Source organism: Leopardus geoffroyi, chromosome C1, assembly GCF_018350155.1.
Source record: "Leopardus geoffroyi isolate Oge1 chromosome C1, O.geoffroyi_Oge1_pat1.0, whole genome shotgun sequence".
NCBI lineage: Eukaryota > Metazoa > Chordata > Mammalia > Carnivora > Felidae > Leopardus > Leopardus geoffroyi.
Genome location: NC_059328.1, coordinates 31,486,902 through 31,504,777, shown reverse-complemented (window position 1 = coordinate 31,504,777; position 17,876 = coordinate 31,486,902). Strand labels below are relative to the sequence as shown.

General features: G+C 40.5%; 1 protein-coding gene across 1 annotated transcript; it reads right to left on the bottom strand.

Moving 5' to 3' along the window:
- Window positions 1–5,321: 5,321 nt before the first annotated feature.
- Window positions 5,322–12,382, bottom strand: LOC123596783 (zinc finger protein 684-like). The gene is made up of 3 exons (XM_045475094.1): window positions 12,320–12,382; window positions 10,730–10,856; window positions 5,322–5,987 (listed from the first exon to the last, which is right to left on the bottom strand). Exons 1-3 carry the CDS (start codon window positions 12,380–12,382, stop codon window positions 5,377–5,379), a joined length of 801 nt encoding a protein of 266 aa, XP_045331050.1. The 3' UTR covers window positions 5,322–5,376.
- Between the last annotated feature and the right edge of the window lie 5,494 nt (window positions 12,383–17,876).

Here is a 17,876-nt window from a genome sequence, read left to right as displayed (position 1 = left end):
GCTTTGTTGCAGCAGTCTGGAACTGAATCTGCAATATTTCCAGCATATACCTATATTTCAATGACAACCCCTATGTCAGTTATAGGAGACTAAACTGCTGTCACAAATAGACTTCCCAATGCATTGGCTCAGCCAAAATAGAAGTTCCTTATTCCTCATTTCACAGTACAAGGCAGGTGGTCCATGTTGGTGGGCAGCTTCTTTTCCACGTGGTTTTCAGCGACATAGTCCATTAAGGCTGCTATAACAAAATGCCATAGACTGGGTAGCCTATAGCCACAGAAATCTCCCACAGTTCTGAAGGTTGGAAGTCTGAGATCAGGGTGCCAGCATGGTCAAGAGAGGACCTTCTTCAGGCTGGCAGACTTCTTATTTCCTCACATGGCAGAAGGGGCTCGTGAACTCTAGGGGGCCTCTTTTCTAAGGGCACTAATCCCAACCATGAAGTCGCTGCCCTGATGACCTAATCATCTTCCCAAGGCCTCACCTCCTAATACCATCACCGTGGGCATGAGGTTTTCAACAGAGGAATTTTGAGAGGACACAAAAACCCAGACCATAGCAATGATCCAGACTGACAGTGGCTCTACCCTCTTCAACATGTTGCTTCCAAGGTTGTTCTGGCTGACACGGTCTAGCCCCCCAGAGGAGCATCTCCACTCCCAACACCCTAGTCTAAAACACCATCATCTACTGTCTGGGCAATTGCCTCTTACCTGGTCTCCCTATTTGCCCTCTTGCCATCCCTACTGTCTATTCCCCACACACAGCCAGGGAAAAGTTTTCCAAAGTAAATCAGACTATACCACTCTTCTCGAAATCTTCAAAACCTTCCCATCACATTTAGAGTGAAATCTCACATAGTCTGGCACCTATCTAATGCACAGAACTCATCTCCACATCTTTCCTCCAGCCACACTGAACTTGCTGATTTGCAACAGGCTAGACTCACTCTTGCCTCAGGACCCTTGCAGGATCTTTCCAAGGCTCCTTCCTTCATTGCATTCAGGTCTCTGTTTAAAGGTTCCTTCTTCTCAGAGGACTTCCTTAGTCACTCCAAATTAGTTTCCTATCATCTTCAATCTCCTTACAGGTTTTAAAGTGTTTTGCTTATCGTTACCTAAGATGATCATTTATTTGTTTACTGTTGGGTCGCATGCTGGTATCTTGCCTTTTTTGCTCACTGCTGTATTATCAGTATACAAGAGAACAGGGGTCAGCAATCTACATCAGATCTGGTTTTATGCCTGTTTTTGGAAATAGTTTTATTAGAATACAGTCACACTCATTTGTGTACACGTCTTCAGCTGCTTTCAGGCTACAGCAACAGAGTAGTTGTAACAGACTGAATTGCCCACAAAGCCCAAGATAATTAATATCTAGCCCTTTACAGGAAAAGTTTAGCAACCCCTGATCTATAGCAATTATTGATAGATCAGCTTTCTATTATTTGCTGAGTGGATCTTGTACCATTCCTTTATTTTCTATCCTTTCTGAATGATTTGGTTTCAATCTTGTATGCAGCTTATATTTGGATTTTAAAAAACAATCTGATAGTCTCTGCTTTGGAAAAGTATGGATTTTCAGGCCTTTCTTTTGCTAAGACAAAAGATGGAGGAACAAAAAGTATCTCCTTCTCCCTCTTGATTAAAATGGAACAAACTGGGGCACCTGGGCGACTCAGTCGGTTAAACAACCGACTTCGGCTCAGGTCATGATCTCACAGTGTGTGAATTCAAGCCCTGCATTGGGCTCTGTGCTGACAGCTCAGAGCCTGGAGCCTGCTTCAGATTCTGTGTCTCCCTCTCTCTCTACCCCTCCCACTCCCCTGCTCACGCTCTGTCTCTCTCTCAAAAATAAATAAACATTAAAAAAAATTTTTTTAATGCAGAAAAGATGGAGAACCTGATGCAAAGAAAACAGTAATTCCTACCTTAAAGACATTTGTACTGCTGCTGTGTGAAGGGCCTAGCTCAAAAATCAGACTACATTAATCCTTTCTCTGCCCAACATAAAGATAACTGTTAAACTAATTAAACGTGCTTACTGCTTTATTAGCTATAACTAATTTCTAGAATTGAAAAACATTATTTGAAGAAAACATTTCGTGTTACAAGAGATAGTATGAGTTCATGAAATAAATCAATCACATCACCAATTTACCTTCTTTCTTCCTTTTCTCCAAAAAGGTATCAGCTTGATTGATTGATTGATTGGGGTTTTTTGTTGCCTTTTTTTTTTTTTTTTTTGAGTTAATTTTTTTTTTTGCTCTTTTTTAAATATGAAATTTATTGTCAAATTTGTTTCCATACAACACCCAGTGCTCCTCCCAACAGGTGCCCTCCTCAATGCCCATCACCCACCTTCCCCTCCCTCCCACCCCCCATCAACCCTCAGTTTATTCTCAGTTTTTAAGAGTCTCTTATGGTTTGGCTCCCTCCCTCTCTAACTTTTTTTTTTTCTTTCCCTCCCCCATGGTCTTCTGTTAAGTTTCTCAGGATCCACATAAGAGTGAAAACATATGGTATCTGTCTTTCTCCGTATGACTTATTTCACTTAGCACAACACTCTCCAGTTCCATCCACATTACTACAAAAGGTCATGTTTCATTCTTTCTCATTGCAAAGTAGTACTCCATTGTGTATATAAACCACAATTTCTTTATCCATTCATCAGTTGATGGACATTTAGGCTTTTTCCATAGTTTAGCTATTTTTGAAAGTGCTGCTATAAACATTGGGGTACAAGTGCCCCTATGCATCAGCAGTCCAGTATCCCTTGGGTAAATTCCTAGCAGTGCTATTTCTGGGTCATAGGGTAGATTTATTTATTTATTTAGTTAGTTAGTTGTTATTTTTTGGAGAGCACCTAACTATCTCCCTTTTGCAACATAAGTTTTAAAGTGTTTCTGACACGTTAAAAAAGTAACCCTAAAATATAACAGACTTTATTATTCCTCAGGATAAGTGATTCAATCCATTTGCCTTTCTTGTGATTAGTGATATACTTGGACACATCCCTGAGTTCTGCCTTCTATTCACTGTGCCTTTCCTTTGTTGCTTTAGTTTTCCTTTCCTGTGTTCTACTGCATTTATAGTTCTCTTTATTCCCTTTCCTCTCCCTAGTGACTTGTGACATAGTCTGTTTCTTTTAGTGGGTAGCCTTCAGTTTTTGTCATGCATCTTCAGTAAGGTATGAATTTAATATCTATCCCAGAATACGGACTTTAAAAGACTTTAACCCTGATTCCTCCCATTTTTCTAATGTTATTATGTATAATATTCACTTCACCTTATTTCTAGCCCTCTCCCAAATTAATCCTTATTTAAATTACTCAGACCCGACACAAATTCAGATTTAGCAACATGTTTACAATTTGTTTGTTCACCAGTGCCTCTTGCATTCTATTCCCCCCAGTGGCCTGATGTTAATGAAGGTTTTCTCAGAAAAATGAGATTCCAGGTGGTATTTTATTAAATAATTTTTTTTGTATATGTTTTTTTTTTTTTTTAAACGTCTATTTTTGAGAGAGAGAGAGAGGCACAGAGTGTGAACAGGGGAGGGGCAAAGAGAGAGGGAGACACAGAATCCGAAGCAGGCTCCAGGCTCTGAGCTGTCAGCACAGAGCCCAATGCAGGGCTCGAACTCATGAGCTGTGAGATTATGACCTGAGCCAAAGTCGGACACCCAACCGACTGAGCCACCCAGGCACCCCTGTATTTTATATATGTCTTTTTTTTTTCTAATGAGGTACATCTGGGTGGCTCAGTCAGTTAAGAATCCGACTTCAGCTTTAGTATTAGTATTAAGTATTAAGTATTTAGTATTGGAAACTTTGTGAGACATGGCTTAACTTTAGATCTGATGGATATTCAGAAAATCACTCAGGTATAGTAAGTCTTCACCCATCATCACCCTGCAAAAATGCTCGTGACATTAAAACAATTCCAAGTTCACACATTTAATCCAACAACTTTGCTTGCAAGAGAAAACCTGATTTGGTGAATTTAGGTTCAAGTTCAATGCTGTCTGTACCTAAGCCTCACAACCACTGAAAGGCTTAAAGACTTTTTTACATTATCAAGTAACACTTAAACTGAAATAAAAAATTTCCACTTAAATCACTGTTGGTTCACGTGTTTCTAAAAGGAAAACACAAACTGTGCCTAATGTCAAATTATACAAGAGCTGGTAAGCAGCTCAAGAAAGCAGAAAAGCTTTTCAAAGAGCTGGATTTGACACCTGTGCTAGTCACCTAGAAACTTCCAAACAGGCCTGAGAGACCTCTGAATCAATTTCCACAACAAAAAAGTAATAATTTTCTTCCAGAAGTTTCTGCAAAGTATCACGATGCCTAATTTTTCCAAAGTACCCCAGTTACATGCTGCTTGAGCTAGGTTCTGTCCTACTAAGGTAGCCGTGCCAGTTAAATAGGATGGCTTTTATTTACATGACTGTTTACCTGAAGAAATGCCTCTCTTCCCGTACTAAGTGCTTAGGGTATTACAAAACACAGCTGATTTCTTTCTTCAGTATCCAGTTAATCAGGATTAAATACACACATACACACACGCTTTGGTGTTCTGCAGAGACAAGAAAACATATTACCCAATGTCTTCAGCTCAGCAGAGGCAGTACAAGATTTCATCACTGTCCCTGACTCCTATTATTTAAAAGGAGGCTCCAGAAGGCTCAGTAAAAACCTCCACGACTATTCACAGGTGCCAAGAAATGGTCAGAGATAAAATTCATAGTACTGAACTTCATTCTACATAATAAGGCACTGATTTCACTTCTAATTAGCAATTCTGCATATGGTGATTTTAGATTTGAAGAGACAATGACGGTGTTTACCAGACATTTTACCAGACATAGTTTTGGTTTTAAGTTTTATTTATATGTTTTTTCTTGCAATAAAATATACACACCATAAAATGTACTATTTTAACCATTTTAAGTAATTCATCGCATTAAGTACAATCACAATGCTGTGCAACCATCGTCATAACAGTTATAATTTCGTGTAATGTGCATAGCACATATTTCAAACCTATGGTTATACAAATTTCTTAAGCAATGCACTTGTATAACTTGTATAAAAATCATAAATTGGGGCAATACATGTATGTAATTATAGTCAGCTTGATGCCTTGATTTTTAAATTGTTTACAACTTCTTCAGTTTTATGCTATGCAGTAAAATTCTCAACTTGTAAACTCAAAATCTTCTGTAATCTTCTCAATAAAATTAGCAGTACCACTTACAGAATATGAATTTCAGAACATGCTTTTCCACATTCATCCAATTGGTGTTTTATTTTCTCATTATTAATTCTTTGCTGCTTTATTAAAAGGCTAACTGCACGTTCTCCCACATTCACAAAGCTTCCATGTGTTTATGAGTTCTTTGATGGACAGTGAGATGTGTCTTCCGGTTAAAACATCTCCCACATGCACTACATTTGTTTTGTTGCTCTGCTGTAGGAGTTAAGCAATGTTTAAGGAGATGTGACTTCTTGATGAGGGCTTTTCCACAGTTCGTACACCCGTGGGGTCTCTCGCCTGTATGAATCCTCTGATGCATGACAAGCACTGAGGCTTTGCCACATTCTCTACATCTGTAGGATTTCTCTCCTATATGAAATCTAGAATGTTTATAAAGGGATAAACTGTACTCAAAGGTTTTCCCGCATTCCTTACATTCAAACGAGTTCTCGAGTGCATGAGATTTCACATGTTGGGTAAAGGAGGAGTTGTGAGTAAACAACTTCCCGCACGGATGGCATTCATAAGGCTTCTCTCTAGTGTGAAGTCTCTGGGGGACCACCAGTTGTGCTTCATGCACAAATGCTTTCCCACAATCACTGCACACAAAGGATCTCTCCCCACTATGAATTTTTTGATGGGCTATAAGGTGTCCCTTACTGTTAAAGGCTTTCCCACAGTCATTGAATTCAAAGGGTTTTTTTCTCTTGTATGCTTTTTTTCATGTGTAACAAGATGAGCCCTCTTTTGGAAGGCTTTCCCACATTCAGTGCAGCCAAAGCTTTTTTTCCTTCTGTGCTTTTTTCTCATGTCTAATAAGACAAAACTTGTTTTTGAAGGCTTTTCCACAGTCCTTGTATTCATAAGAATTTTCTCTGGTATAACTTTTATTATAACTAAGCCAGTGTGAATTAGGTTGCAGACTCTTTCCATCTGACTCACATTTATGTTGTGTTTGTCTTGAAGAAATAAATTTTATACTCAGGTTACGATTTTGGACTCTCTTCATGGTCAGTGTTTTCTTAAAGGTGAACATATCTTGATTCAAAAAATTGTCTTTGCTTCCCTCCTGTCTCTCTAGTGCATCATCAAGTAAGCAGGTAACTTCTAAAAAGGTATAAAATTAAACATTCCCAGTTACTCTTTCCAATCTCATGTTAGGAAAAGAAAAATTTTAAAGTCTATAATATCAACAAGGATGCCTATTTCTTACCTAATAGCTAGACCAATTAGGTAAGAAAAAGAAATAAAGGCACCCAAACTGGAAAGGGAGGCATAAAGTATCTCTGTTCACAGATGACATGATCTTATATGTAGAAAACCCTAAAGAACACACACACACACACACACACACACACACACACACACATACACACAAACCTATTTAGAACTAATACACAAATTTGGCAAAGTTGCAGGATGCAAAGTCAATATACAAAAATCAGTTGTGTTTCCATACACTAAAACAAATAATCCAAAGAGGAAATTGATAAAACAATCCTATAATAGCATCAGAAAGAATTAATTAGGAATAAACTTAACCAAGGAAGTGAAAGACTTGTATATGGACAACTACAAAATACTGCTGAAACTAAAGACAAGTAAACTGACTTCACAGACTAGAAGACTTAATATTGTTAAAAATGTCCATACTTCCCAAAGCGATCTACAGATTCAATACAATTCCAGGGGTATTTTTTGCAGAAATAGAAAAAAACAATTCTAGAATTCATATGCAACCACAAAGGACTCAAATCGTTAAAACATTCTTGAGAAAGAGAACAAATCAGGAGACTTCATACTTCCTGACTTGAAACCATATTTCAAAATTATAGTAATCCAAATAGTATAGTACTGGCATAGAGACAGGCACCTAGACCAATGGAACAGAAGAGAGAGCCCAGAAACAAACGCATGCATATATGGTCTTCAACAAGGGAGCCAAGACTACACAATGGGGAAAGGATGGTCTCTTCAACAAAGAGTGCTAGGGAAACCAGATATCCACATGTAAAAGAGTGAAATTGGACCCTAATCTTACACCACACACAAAAATCAACTCAAAATGTATCAGAGACTTAAATGCGAGACCTGAAACTATAAAACTCCTAGAAGAAAACACAGGGGGAAAGCTTTGTAAGGTTGGTCTTGGCAAGAGTTGTTGAATGACTCTAAAAGCATTGGCAACAAAAGCAAACAGACAACTAGAACCACATCAAATTCAAAGGCTTCTGTGCAGCAAAGGAGACAACGAACAAAGTGAAAAGGCAACCTACAGAATGGGAGAAAAAAAATGTTTAAAAAACACTTGCCAGGTAAGAGGTTAATATCTCAAATCTGTAAGGAACCCCCACAACTCAATAGCAAAAAATGGGCAAAGGACGTTAATAGACCTGTCTCCAAAGGAGACATACAAATAAATGGTCAACAAGTACATGAAAAGATGCCCAACATCATTAATCATCAGGGAAATGCAAGTCAAAACCACAATAAGAGAACACCTCGCATCTGTTAGGATGTCTATTACAAACAACAACAATAACAACAACAGAAAATAACCAGTATTGGCACAAACACATGGAGATAATGGGACCTTGTGCACTGTTTGTGGGAATGTAAAATGGTACAACCACTGTGGGAAACACTATGGAGTTTCCTCAAAATACCAAAAAGGGAACCAACATATGATCCAGAAATCCCACTTCCGGACATTTATCAAAACATCTGGGCTGATGGCTCAGAGCCTGGAGCCTGTTTCCGATTCTGTGTCTCCCTCTCTCTCTGCCCCTCCCCCGTTCATGCTCTGTCTCTCTCTGTCCCAAAAATAAATAAACGTTGAAAAAAAAAAAATTTTTTTTTTAAATAAAAATAAAAAAAATAAAAGGTAAAGGGATATGGGGCCCCTGGGTGGCTCAGTAGGTTAAGTGGCTGACTTCGGCTCAGGTGATGATCTATCTCATAGTTTGTGGGTTCGAGCCCCGCGTCAGACTCTGTGCTGACAGCTCAGAGCCTGGAGCCTGCTTCACATTCTGTGTCTCCTTCTCTCTCTGTCCCTCCCTGTCTCGCGCTCTGTCTCTCTCTCTCAAAAATGAATAGACTTAAAAAAAAAATTTTTTAAAGGTAAAGAGATAAAGAAAATGTAGTATCTACATACATACTATTTAAAAAAAGAAGGAAATTGTATCATAAGCTACAACATGGATGAACCCTGAGGGCATTAGGCCAAGTGAAATAAACCAGTCACAGAAGGATAAATACTGCAAGATTCCACTCATATGAGGAATTTAAAATAGTCAAACACGTAGATATAGAAGGTAGAATGGTGGTTGCCAGGGGCTGGGAGGGGTGGAGAGATGGGGACTTGTCATTCAGGAGGTACAAAGTTTCAGTCACGCAAGATGAAAAGGCTCTAGAGATCTGCTGTTCAACGATGTGCGAACAGTTAACAAAATTGTACTGTACACATAAAAATCTGTCCAGAGGGTAGATCTCCTATTCTGTGTTTTTTTACCACACACACACAAATCTCTCTTCGAGTCTACTTCCCCATTCTGGACACCAAAACACAAGAAATTTGTATTTGCCCTGCCCCTGGGCTTTAAGAAAAAATTGCTGAAATGGGGTCTTGTGGAAAACAATAATGACAAATAGCTTTTTCTATCTATAAACAAGACTTTCCAACCTGTGGAAGATGTGAAACAGGAACAAGGTAAAGTTACGATGACAAAGGATGCTAGAAAGCACTCTTAACAAGGACACAAAGTTTTAAGCTCTGACAACAGAAGAGCCATGTCAGAGAAATGAAAGGGTAATCAGAGGAGCAAGACATAAAAGTATCATGGGGAAATGAGAAGATGTGGATTGGTTTGGAGAAGCTTAATAAGAGTCAAGGCCAACAACATCTAAAAACTAGATTATCCTGGGGGCCCCTGGGTGACTCAGTCGGTTAAGCGACTGACTTCAGCTCAGGTCATGATCTCGCAGTTCGTGAGTTTGAACCCTGTGTCTGGCTCTTATGCTGACAGCTCAGAGCCTGGAGCCTGTTTTGGATTCTGTGTCTCCCTCTTTGCCCCTCCCCCATGCTCTCTCTTTCTCTCTGTCAATAATAAATAAACATTAAATTAAAAAGAAACAAGATTATCCTGTTAGGATCTTCCTAATTTCCTTCATACAACTCTCTTTCTCCTTCCCCTGCACACAACCACCAAATGACTATGAAACCATTAACTCCCTTTTATCCGTAAGCACACTCCTATATCCTCTCAAATCATCCAAATCACGGCTGAGGCCTCTGCGTATAAAACTGTCCAACTCCACTTCCAGCTAGGATTCAGCCCCCAAAGCCTGCATATACCCAGGAACACAAGGAGGGGCCCAGAGGAACATTTGAGAGACCAGCCATAAATTTTTGTTTGCGTCTATCATCAGCTATTTCTACCACTTTTCATGACTTTGTCCTGAAAATTAACTGCTTTTTACAACCTCTTTCAATTTCCTAGATATAACACTCTTCAGAACCCTGCTTTGCCCATGACACCACACCCCTCAACTCAAAGTTTCCATTTTGGTTTCCACACTTACGATTTCTATTAACTTTGGGGACCTGAAACACAAGGCTTCTAGTTTATAGCAACATTTGCCTTTATATATTTTGAGGTCAAGGTCAATTCTGATGGTTACCATGAAGTCAATGTAACCTTGTCCAATGTAACAAAATCACTGCCAAGCTCAAATCCCTACAAGGCTAAGTCCGCTGATAATAATAATGTTAGGGAAATGGGGAGAAGATGGTTCTTCACTATTTCTGAGATTTGATTCCCTTCCATCAAGACGGAGTATTATTAGTGCAACACTCTAGACTCTTACCTCATTCCTTGTTTCTGAAAACCACACAATCTGACTACACCGGAAGAGCCAGACACACAGAAAATATCTGTGATCACGTTTAGGAAGGAAGAAGAATGAGGATTTGGGGAATTAAGAGAACAAAGCAAGGACCTACATAAAACAGGCAGCGTAGGAGCCCGGGCAGAGAGGAGAGGAGGGAGGTGGAAGCATAAACACACATCCTCTGTTTATGCTTCATCTCAAAGGGGATCAAGAGTCTGTGGGGCGCCTGGGTGGCTCAGTCGGTTGAGCGTCCGACTTCAGCTCAGGTCACGATCTCACAGTGCGTGAGTTCGAGCCCCGCGTCAGGCTCTGGGCTGATGGCTCAGAGCCTGGAGCCTGCTTCCGATTCTGTGTCTCCCTCTCTCTCTGCCCCTCCCCCATTCATGCCCTGTCTCTCTCTGTCTCAAAAATAAATAAACATTAAAAAAAAAAATTAAAAAAAAAAGAGTCTGTGACCACTGACATTCAGGGCCAAACTCCGTAATGCTTTAGAATGTCCACAAGTCCCACAGGAAGGGCACTATGAGTACATGCTCAGTTACAGTGAAGAGTTAGTTACCACCCACTGTCCTTACCCACTGCGGTGAGGTTTCTAAAGTTCTCCAGCATCACATCCCAATACAAGGTTCTCTGATCACAGTCCAGCAGCTGCCACTCTTCTGGGGTGAAGTCCACAGCCACATCCTGGAATGTCACCGATCCCTGTAACGGCACATTCGTCTTTAACCTGTAGTGAGTACCGCTGGGGGAAGTGGAGGGGATTCAGAGCAATTGCTCTGATTATGTTCATTGTTCTCAGTCTGCAATAAGTTATACAGGGTAACTAAAAACTACTATGTACTAGACTCAGAATTAAAATTTGTGAGAGAACAAAATCATATTCAAATTGCCCCACTACATACACATATACACACATGTATACACACACACACATATATATACATTCATATATAATGGGGAGGTACAGAGGAAGAGAAGGAAAAAGAGAGAGAAAATATTAAGTTCACTGAGCATGGCCTTGGCCTCACGTATGTTTAGATAAAAAGGACACCAAAAATGGTGATATGAAAACCCCTACCGCATTTATAACAAATCTCCTACATAATAAACACTTTTCAAATTTTTTTTCATAGTACATGCGAGGCAAACCTTATCTATGGAATTGTTATGCCTTATTCTCTAGGACAAGGCCAATAATTCATTGATTGGCTCCGTTTTTTCTGACTGACCAAGATGAATCACACATTTGCATTCAACATTACAGTGTGCAGACCCTATCACCTTCATATCAGCTTTCTAAGTGTGTGTTCAATTCAAATTTCTATCTATATTTTTCCTGTTTCTTATATGTTTATACTTTCCCATTGCAGTATATGGATTCTTGTAAGTCACTGCAAATTCACTAGGAAACAAAGTGAAATTTGAATGAATAAATGGACGAACAGGTGGACAGATGGATAAGTGTCTTGCCTAGAAATTGGTCATTTTTCTGGTGCTCATGGGAAAGGACGCAGATCTATGAAAACAAGACTAGGGGGATTTCTCTGCTTTTCCAGCCTAAAAATAAGTACAGCACTCATATGCCTGCTAGAATAGGCTACTGATGAATGAAATGAATGACTATTCAAACAAGTAACACAAGTCCGCATTCTGGAAGCACCAACTTGTCCACTTTTTTTTTTTTTTAATTTTTTAATGTTTATTTATTTTTGAGACAATGCGAGAGACAGAGTGCAAGCAGTGGAGGGGCAGACAGAGGGAGACACAGAATCCGAAGCAGGCTCCAGGCTCTGAGTTGTCAGCCCAGAGCCCGACGCGGGGCTCAAACTCACGAGCCGTGAGACCATGACCTGAGCCGAAGTCGGACGCTTAACCGACTGAGCCACTCAGGCGCCCCACCAACTTGTCCACTTTTAATTCTGCTATGATCGTAGGAAAGTTGGACAAGGATGTGCTCTCTTGGGTAGATGTATACATTTCTTCCCATTGATATATTACAACTTATTGTTAATTTCTTATCTAAGGATTTCTTTTCACCCAGAAATTTATCCTAAAGAAATAAAAACGGACGGATACAAAGATTAAAGTTTGGGCTCTGGAGCCAGGCAGCCTGGGTTCAAATTCAGCTACTCCTCTTACTAGCAGTGTGACCCTGATAGAGTTACCTTAACCACTCTGTATCTCACTTCTCTTATCTGCAAAATGCTGGTAATAATAGTACACGTCATAGGATTTTTATGACGATTAACTAAGTTAATACATGTAAAGCATTAAGAACGATATATGGCACATGGTAAGCACTCAATAAAATTGTAATTATTTTTAAAAATAAAAAAGGCAAGGAGAGATAAAAAGTAATGTTTTCACATCATTGCTTACAATATGAAAACACTGACAACAGCTTAAATGTCCGTTAATATGGTGTTGATTTTTCTAAAAATGCTATAGAAAGATATTGTTATGGAAAGAGGTTCCATTTATATTTGTAGGTGAAAAAAGTACATTAAAGTACGTAATATAATCCTTCCCTGTGTGTTTTTTTTTTAAATATGCACACAGAGACACACAATCTTGGCGGTCCTATATCAAAATGTAAATAATTATTATTTATGGTTGTAAAGACAGCAGGATCATCACTTTTATACTTGTACTTTCTAAATTTTTTATGAAGCATTACTTTTTCAGATACACATACATATATACACATACACATAAGAAATAGATATACATATACAATTTACAAATATACATATAAACTTTAAGCCAAGGTCTATAAGTCCCTACACCATTTTGGTTCCACCTCTTCTAATCTCATCTACTTTTAAAAAATTACTTAATTTTTTATTTTAGAGAGAGAGTGAGTGAGCAAGCCTGGGAGAGGGGCAGAGAGAGAATCTTAAGCAGGCTCCACACTCAGCGTGGAGCCCGACACAGGGCTCGATCCACAACCCTGGGATCATGACCTGAGCAGAAATCAAGAGTCAGATGCTCAACCAATTGAGCCATCCAGGTGCCCCTAATCTCTTTTACTTTAATCTTTCAATCACTCTCTGACAGCTCATCCTATCAGACTTTACGTTTTCTTGCTGTTCCTCCAAAATACCAAGGTTGATTACTCACGATCTCTGTACATTTCTTCTACTTGGACTGTTCTTTCCCTGGAAAAACTCGGATACTGCACAGCTCACTCTCTAAATTCTTAAATTATTATTTTTTTAATGTTTTTAAAAAAATTTTTTTTAACGTTTATTTATTTTTGAGAGAGAGAGAGACAGAGCATGAACGGGGGAGGGTCAGAGAGAGGGAGACACAGAATCTGAAACAGGCTCCAGGCTCTGAGCTGTCAGCACAGAGCCCGACATGGGGCTCGAACTCACGGACCACGAGATCATGACCTGAGCCAAAGTCGGCCGCTTAACCGACTGAGCCACCCAGGCGCCCCAAATTATTTATTTTTTAATGTTTACTGTAGTGTGTTGTTTTGAGAGACAGAGTATGAGTGGGGGAGGGGCAGAGAGAGAGGGAGACACAGAATCCGAAGCAGGCTCCAGGCTCTGAGCTGTCAGCACAGAGCTCGATGCTGGGCTCGAACTTGTGAACTACGAGATCATGACCGGAGCCAAAGTCAGATGCTTGAACTGCGAGATCATGACCTGGGCCGAAGTCAGATGCTTAACCGACTGAGCCACTTAGGCATCCCTCAGTCTCTAAATTCTTTTAGGTCCCTGCCTACACGTCACTTAGCAGTGAAGCTTTTCTTGACCCCCTCATATAAAACAGCTTCTCTCACTGTCACCATCAGGCCATACACCCTTACTCCTTTTCCTCATACCACTTGCCACCAGGTGACAGGTTATTTGGTTTTTGCTTATTTCCTTCCACGAAAAGAGACTCTGTTTTGCTCAGCGTGGACTCTGTTTTGCTCACCAAGCAACAGAACGGTGTTTGGCTCACATCAGATACTTAGCAAATGTTTGCTGAATGCATTAATGGATGAACCGCTTTTAGTGATGGTTCTCTCCTTGCTACGCATTTTCAAAAGAAACTTGTTAAGCAACTTTGGCCCAAATGAACTGTGGGCCAGGAAAAAGTCAATGATCTGGGAATCAGAGACTGGACTGGCACCTGACTTAGCCACTAACAAGCTGTTCAGTTCCAGGCACTCAATTGCGATCTCCGGGCTAGTTTCATTCCTCCTTAAAATGAGGAAGCAGAACTAGAAGTTGCCTAAAAAATCTTCTGGCGCTACCAGTCTGTGATTACTCTGTAAACTCTTTCTGCATTTAGGCAAGGGGACAGAGGGAATCAGTACACCAAAAGGCAAATGTAACAACTCCAACAGTATGGAACCAGCCTTGAAAGAACCGATGGACCAATAGGAAATGAAAGGGATGCACTGGTGCTAATGTGTGTTTGTGAGAGCCCAGAGAGGGAGAGAGAAGGAGAGAAAGAAGGACAGGCTGGGTCAGGCAGATGGGGAGGGGAGAAGAGGTGTTTAGGAAAGAAACAATTTCTTCTGTAGCAGTTCTTGATTCTTCCTTCCCTTGATCATACCCTCAATTTCCTCCTGTGAGTTTCCTTCTCCTGTGGAGCCTGACCACATACACCCAACTCTCCATTTTTCTGTAATTCTCAGCTCTCTCCTCAAACACTTAGGACAACACCTCTGAAGGCACTCACTTGTAATGCCATGAGTCAAGCTCTACTCTCACCAGATAGGTGGAATGAAAGATGATTCCTGTCTCTCCTGAAATGGGATAAAAAGTCACAGGTCAGGAGAGTCTTCCCAGGGTTAATCTCTTTCTTCTTTCCTTCTTCTAGAAAAGATGGGCTGGAGGACAGAGAAGCAACTGGAACCTTCACTCTGGGCCCCAAGACTGTAAACTCACAGTCATCTGTGGCCCTAGGTTGGCCTTGTGTAGATTTTTTTTTTTTAATATTGTATTTATTTTTGAGACAGACAGAGACAGAGCATGAATGGGGGAGGGGCAGAGAGAGAGGGAGACACAGAATCGGAAGCAGGCTCCAGGCTCTGAGCCATCAGCCCAGAGCCCGACGCGGGGCTTGAACTCACGGACCGCGAGATCATGACCTGAGCTGACGTCGGACGCTTAACCGACTGAGCCACCCAGGGGCCCCGGCCTTGTGTAGATTTTAACCAGGGCTGCTGGAAACTGAAACAGGCAGGTACATGCAAAAAGGACCCACAGGTTCAATTACAGGCCTCCTGCAGAGACACTAAGGGTTCTCTCAAAAACAAACAAACAAAAAACAATGATCACAGGTCGAAATTCACTTAACATTCACTCCTCTGAAAGAATACAAACTAACTTTATTGTTTCAGAGTACTATGCTGCAAAAAGGAATGAAATTTCAGGTAAAACTGCTCTGGGTTTGAACACCATCTCCTCCACTTACTACTAGCTGTGTGCTTTGAAGCAGGTAACTCCACATCTCTCTGTGAAATGACGAGGACACTTAACAACGCTGAGTAACCACGATAAATAAATGCACTTTGAAAAGTGTTTAACAGTGTTTGGCTTTCGATATGCTGGCTCTCGTCTCCGCCACCTTGAGGGGGTTCACTGCAGTTTGAGAGTCAAAAGGCTCCTAGAATAAGGTGAGGGGCAGTTCAACGCCCAGGAGTGGGCTCCCTACGCAGTGCACAGCACCTACAACACGGCGACGCAAACAGATCCGCCGCACCCCAGCCAGACCTGGGCTCCACCCCAGGGCAGCGGGAGCCTCGTCCTTCCTCGGCTTTCTGAGTCACATGCTACCGTGCAGCGGGGTTACCTACAGTTTTTATTTCCTTTGCATGAACCAACACGCCGGTCTTTGCCCTTCAACTGTCCCTGCAGCCCTTCACGATCACTAGCAGCTCAGGACCCAAGCACGCCGAGGAACATAGGCCACTTCCGGAGGGCCCTCCTGCGCGTGCGCGGAATAACAACGCGCCGAGATTTCGCAGGGTCTTCCCGGCAAAGCCACCTGAGACTACATTTCCCATAAGGCTCGTGGAATTTATGTCGGCAAAGCCTTAGGGGTTTCCCCTTCGTCTGGTGGAAATTTCTAGTTTGGTGGCACTTGAGCTTCATGGAGCGCTCTGGTTATATTGAAGAGAAACGTGTATGTAATTTTGAGTTATTTATATAGAGATGACATATGGAAAATATATAGCATATCGACATGGCAAATAGGAAACCGTAATTTATTGAAAGGAAAATGTATCATGGCCAAATGTGATTTCTTCTTTCATTTTCTTTTTTTTTTTTTTTTTTTTTTAAATTTTTTTTTTTCCAACGTTTATTTATTTTTGGGACAGAGAGAGACAGAGCATGAACGGGGGAGGGGCAGAGAGAGAGGGAGACACAGAATCGGAAACAGGCTCCAGGCTCTGAGCCATCAGCCCAGAGCCTGACGCGGGGCTCGAACTCACGGACCGCGAGATCATGACCTGGCTGAAGTCGGACGCTTAACCGACTGCGCCACCCAGGCGCCCCTCATTTTCTTTTTAAAAACAAACTTATTTTAGCAACACAGGAATAACATAAATATGTTTTTATTTTAAATAATTTTTAAATATTAACTGTTTAATGTATTAGAGCCCTGCTAAAAAGGTTCTTTAGTTCAGACAGCCTAATTATGAGTAAGTTTCAGTCTTTTTTATTACGGTCTTGCTGTAAAGTAACATTGGCAGGAGTCCAATTTCAAGTTTCACTCAGGGAAAAGACTTTATAAAAGGAAAAGAGAAGGATTACCTAATCATTTTTGGCTAGCTACAAAAAGGAGAGTGTATCTCTCAGGAATCAAGGTGGGGAAATGACTAGTTTCTAGACCAAGTCTTAATCAATGAAAGCCATTTTAAAATTTCTTATTAGGAATGATAGTTTCTCCCAGAATTGTACCAGAATGATAATTTTCCCCATGAATTACAGTGTGCAAAACAAAAACAAAACCCTTTTGACCAGAGTGGGTTTGAGACACTTTCTCTTTTACATGGTTTTTTATGTTTGTTTTTTGTTTTTTGCAGATCTTTTTACCTCAATCCTCTGCCCCCACCCTTTAAAATAAAATGTGTCGAGGCACCTGGGTGGCTCAGTCCGTTAAGCCTTCAACTTTGGCTCAGGTCATGATCTCACTGTTCATGAGGTTGAGCCCTGAGTGAGACTGCACACTGACATCACGGAGCCTGCTTGAGATTCTCCCTCTCCCTGTCTCTCTCTCTCTCTCTCTCTCTCTCTGTGTGTGTGTGCCCCTCCCCCATTCATACTCTCTCAAAAATAAAATAAATAAACATAAAATAAAATATGTGTATACTATCAGGCCTTATTGTAAGCATATATCTAATATTCATTCAACAAAAACATGTTGATCAAGCTCATGTTATGTACCAGGCATTGATTTAGGTGTGTACTAATGAACAAAACAGATGAAAATACCAGCCCTCATGGAGCACTTGTTGTATTTTATTTGATACTAATAAATTTTTGATGAAAAACAGGATATTTCTCCTACAAATTACTTAATTACAAAGGAAAAAAAATGGTAATTTTGCAATGAAGAAACCTGGTAGATGCCACCTTAACCAAGTGATCAAAGTTAAAATTACCAGTAATGAAACAAGTCAACATTGTGCCTCCTGTCCTGAAATGTTGAGAATATCACTTATGTGATATACTTGCCAAAAATGCATTCCTTGAATCTAATTATGAGAAAACA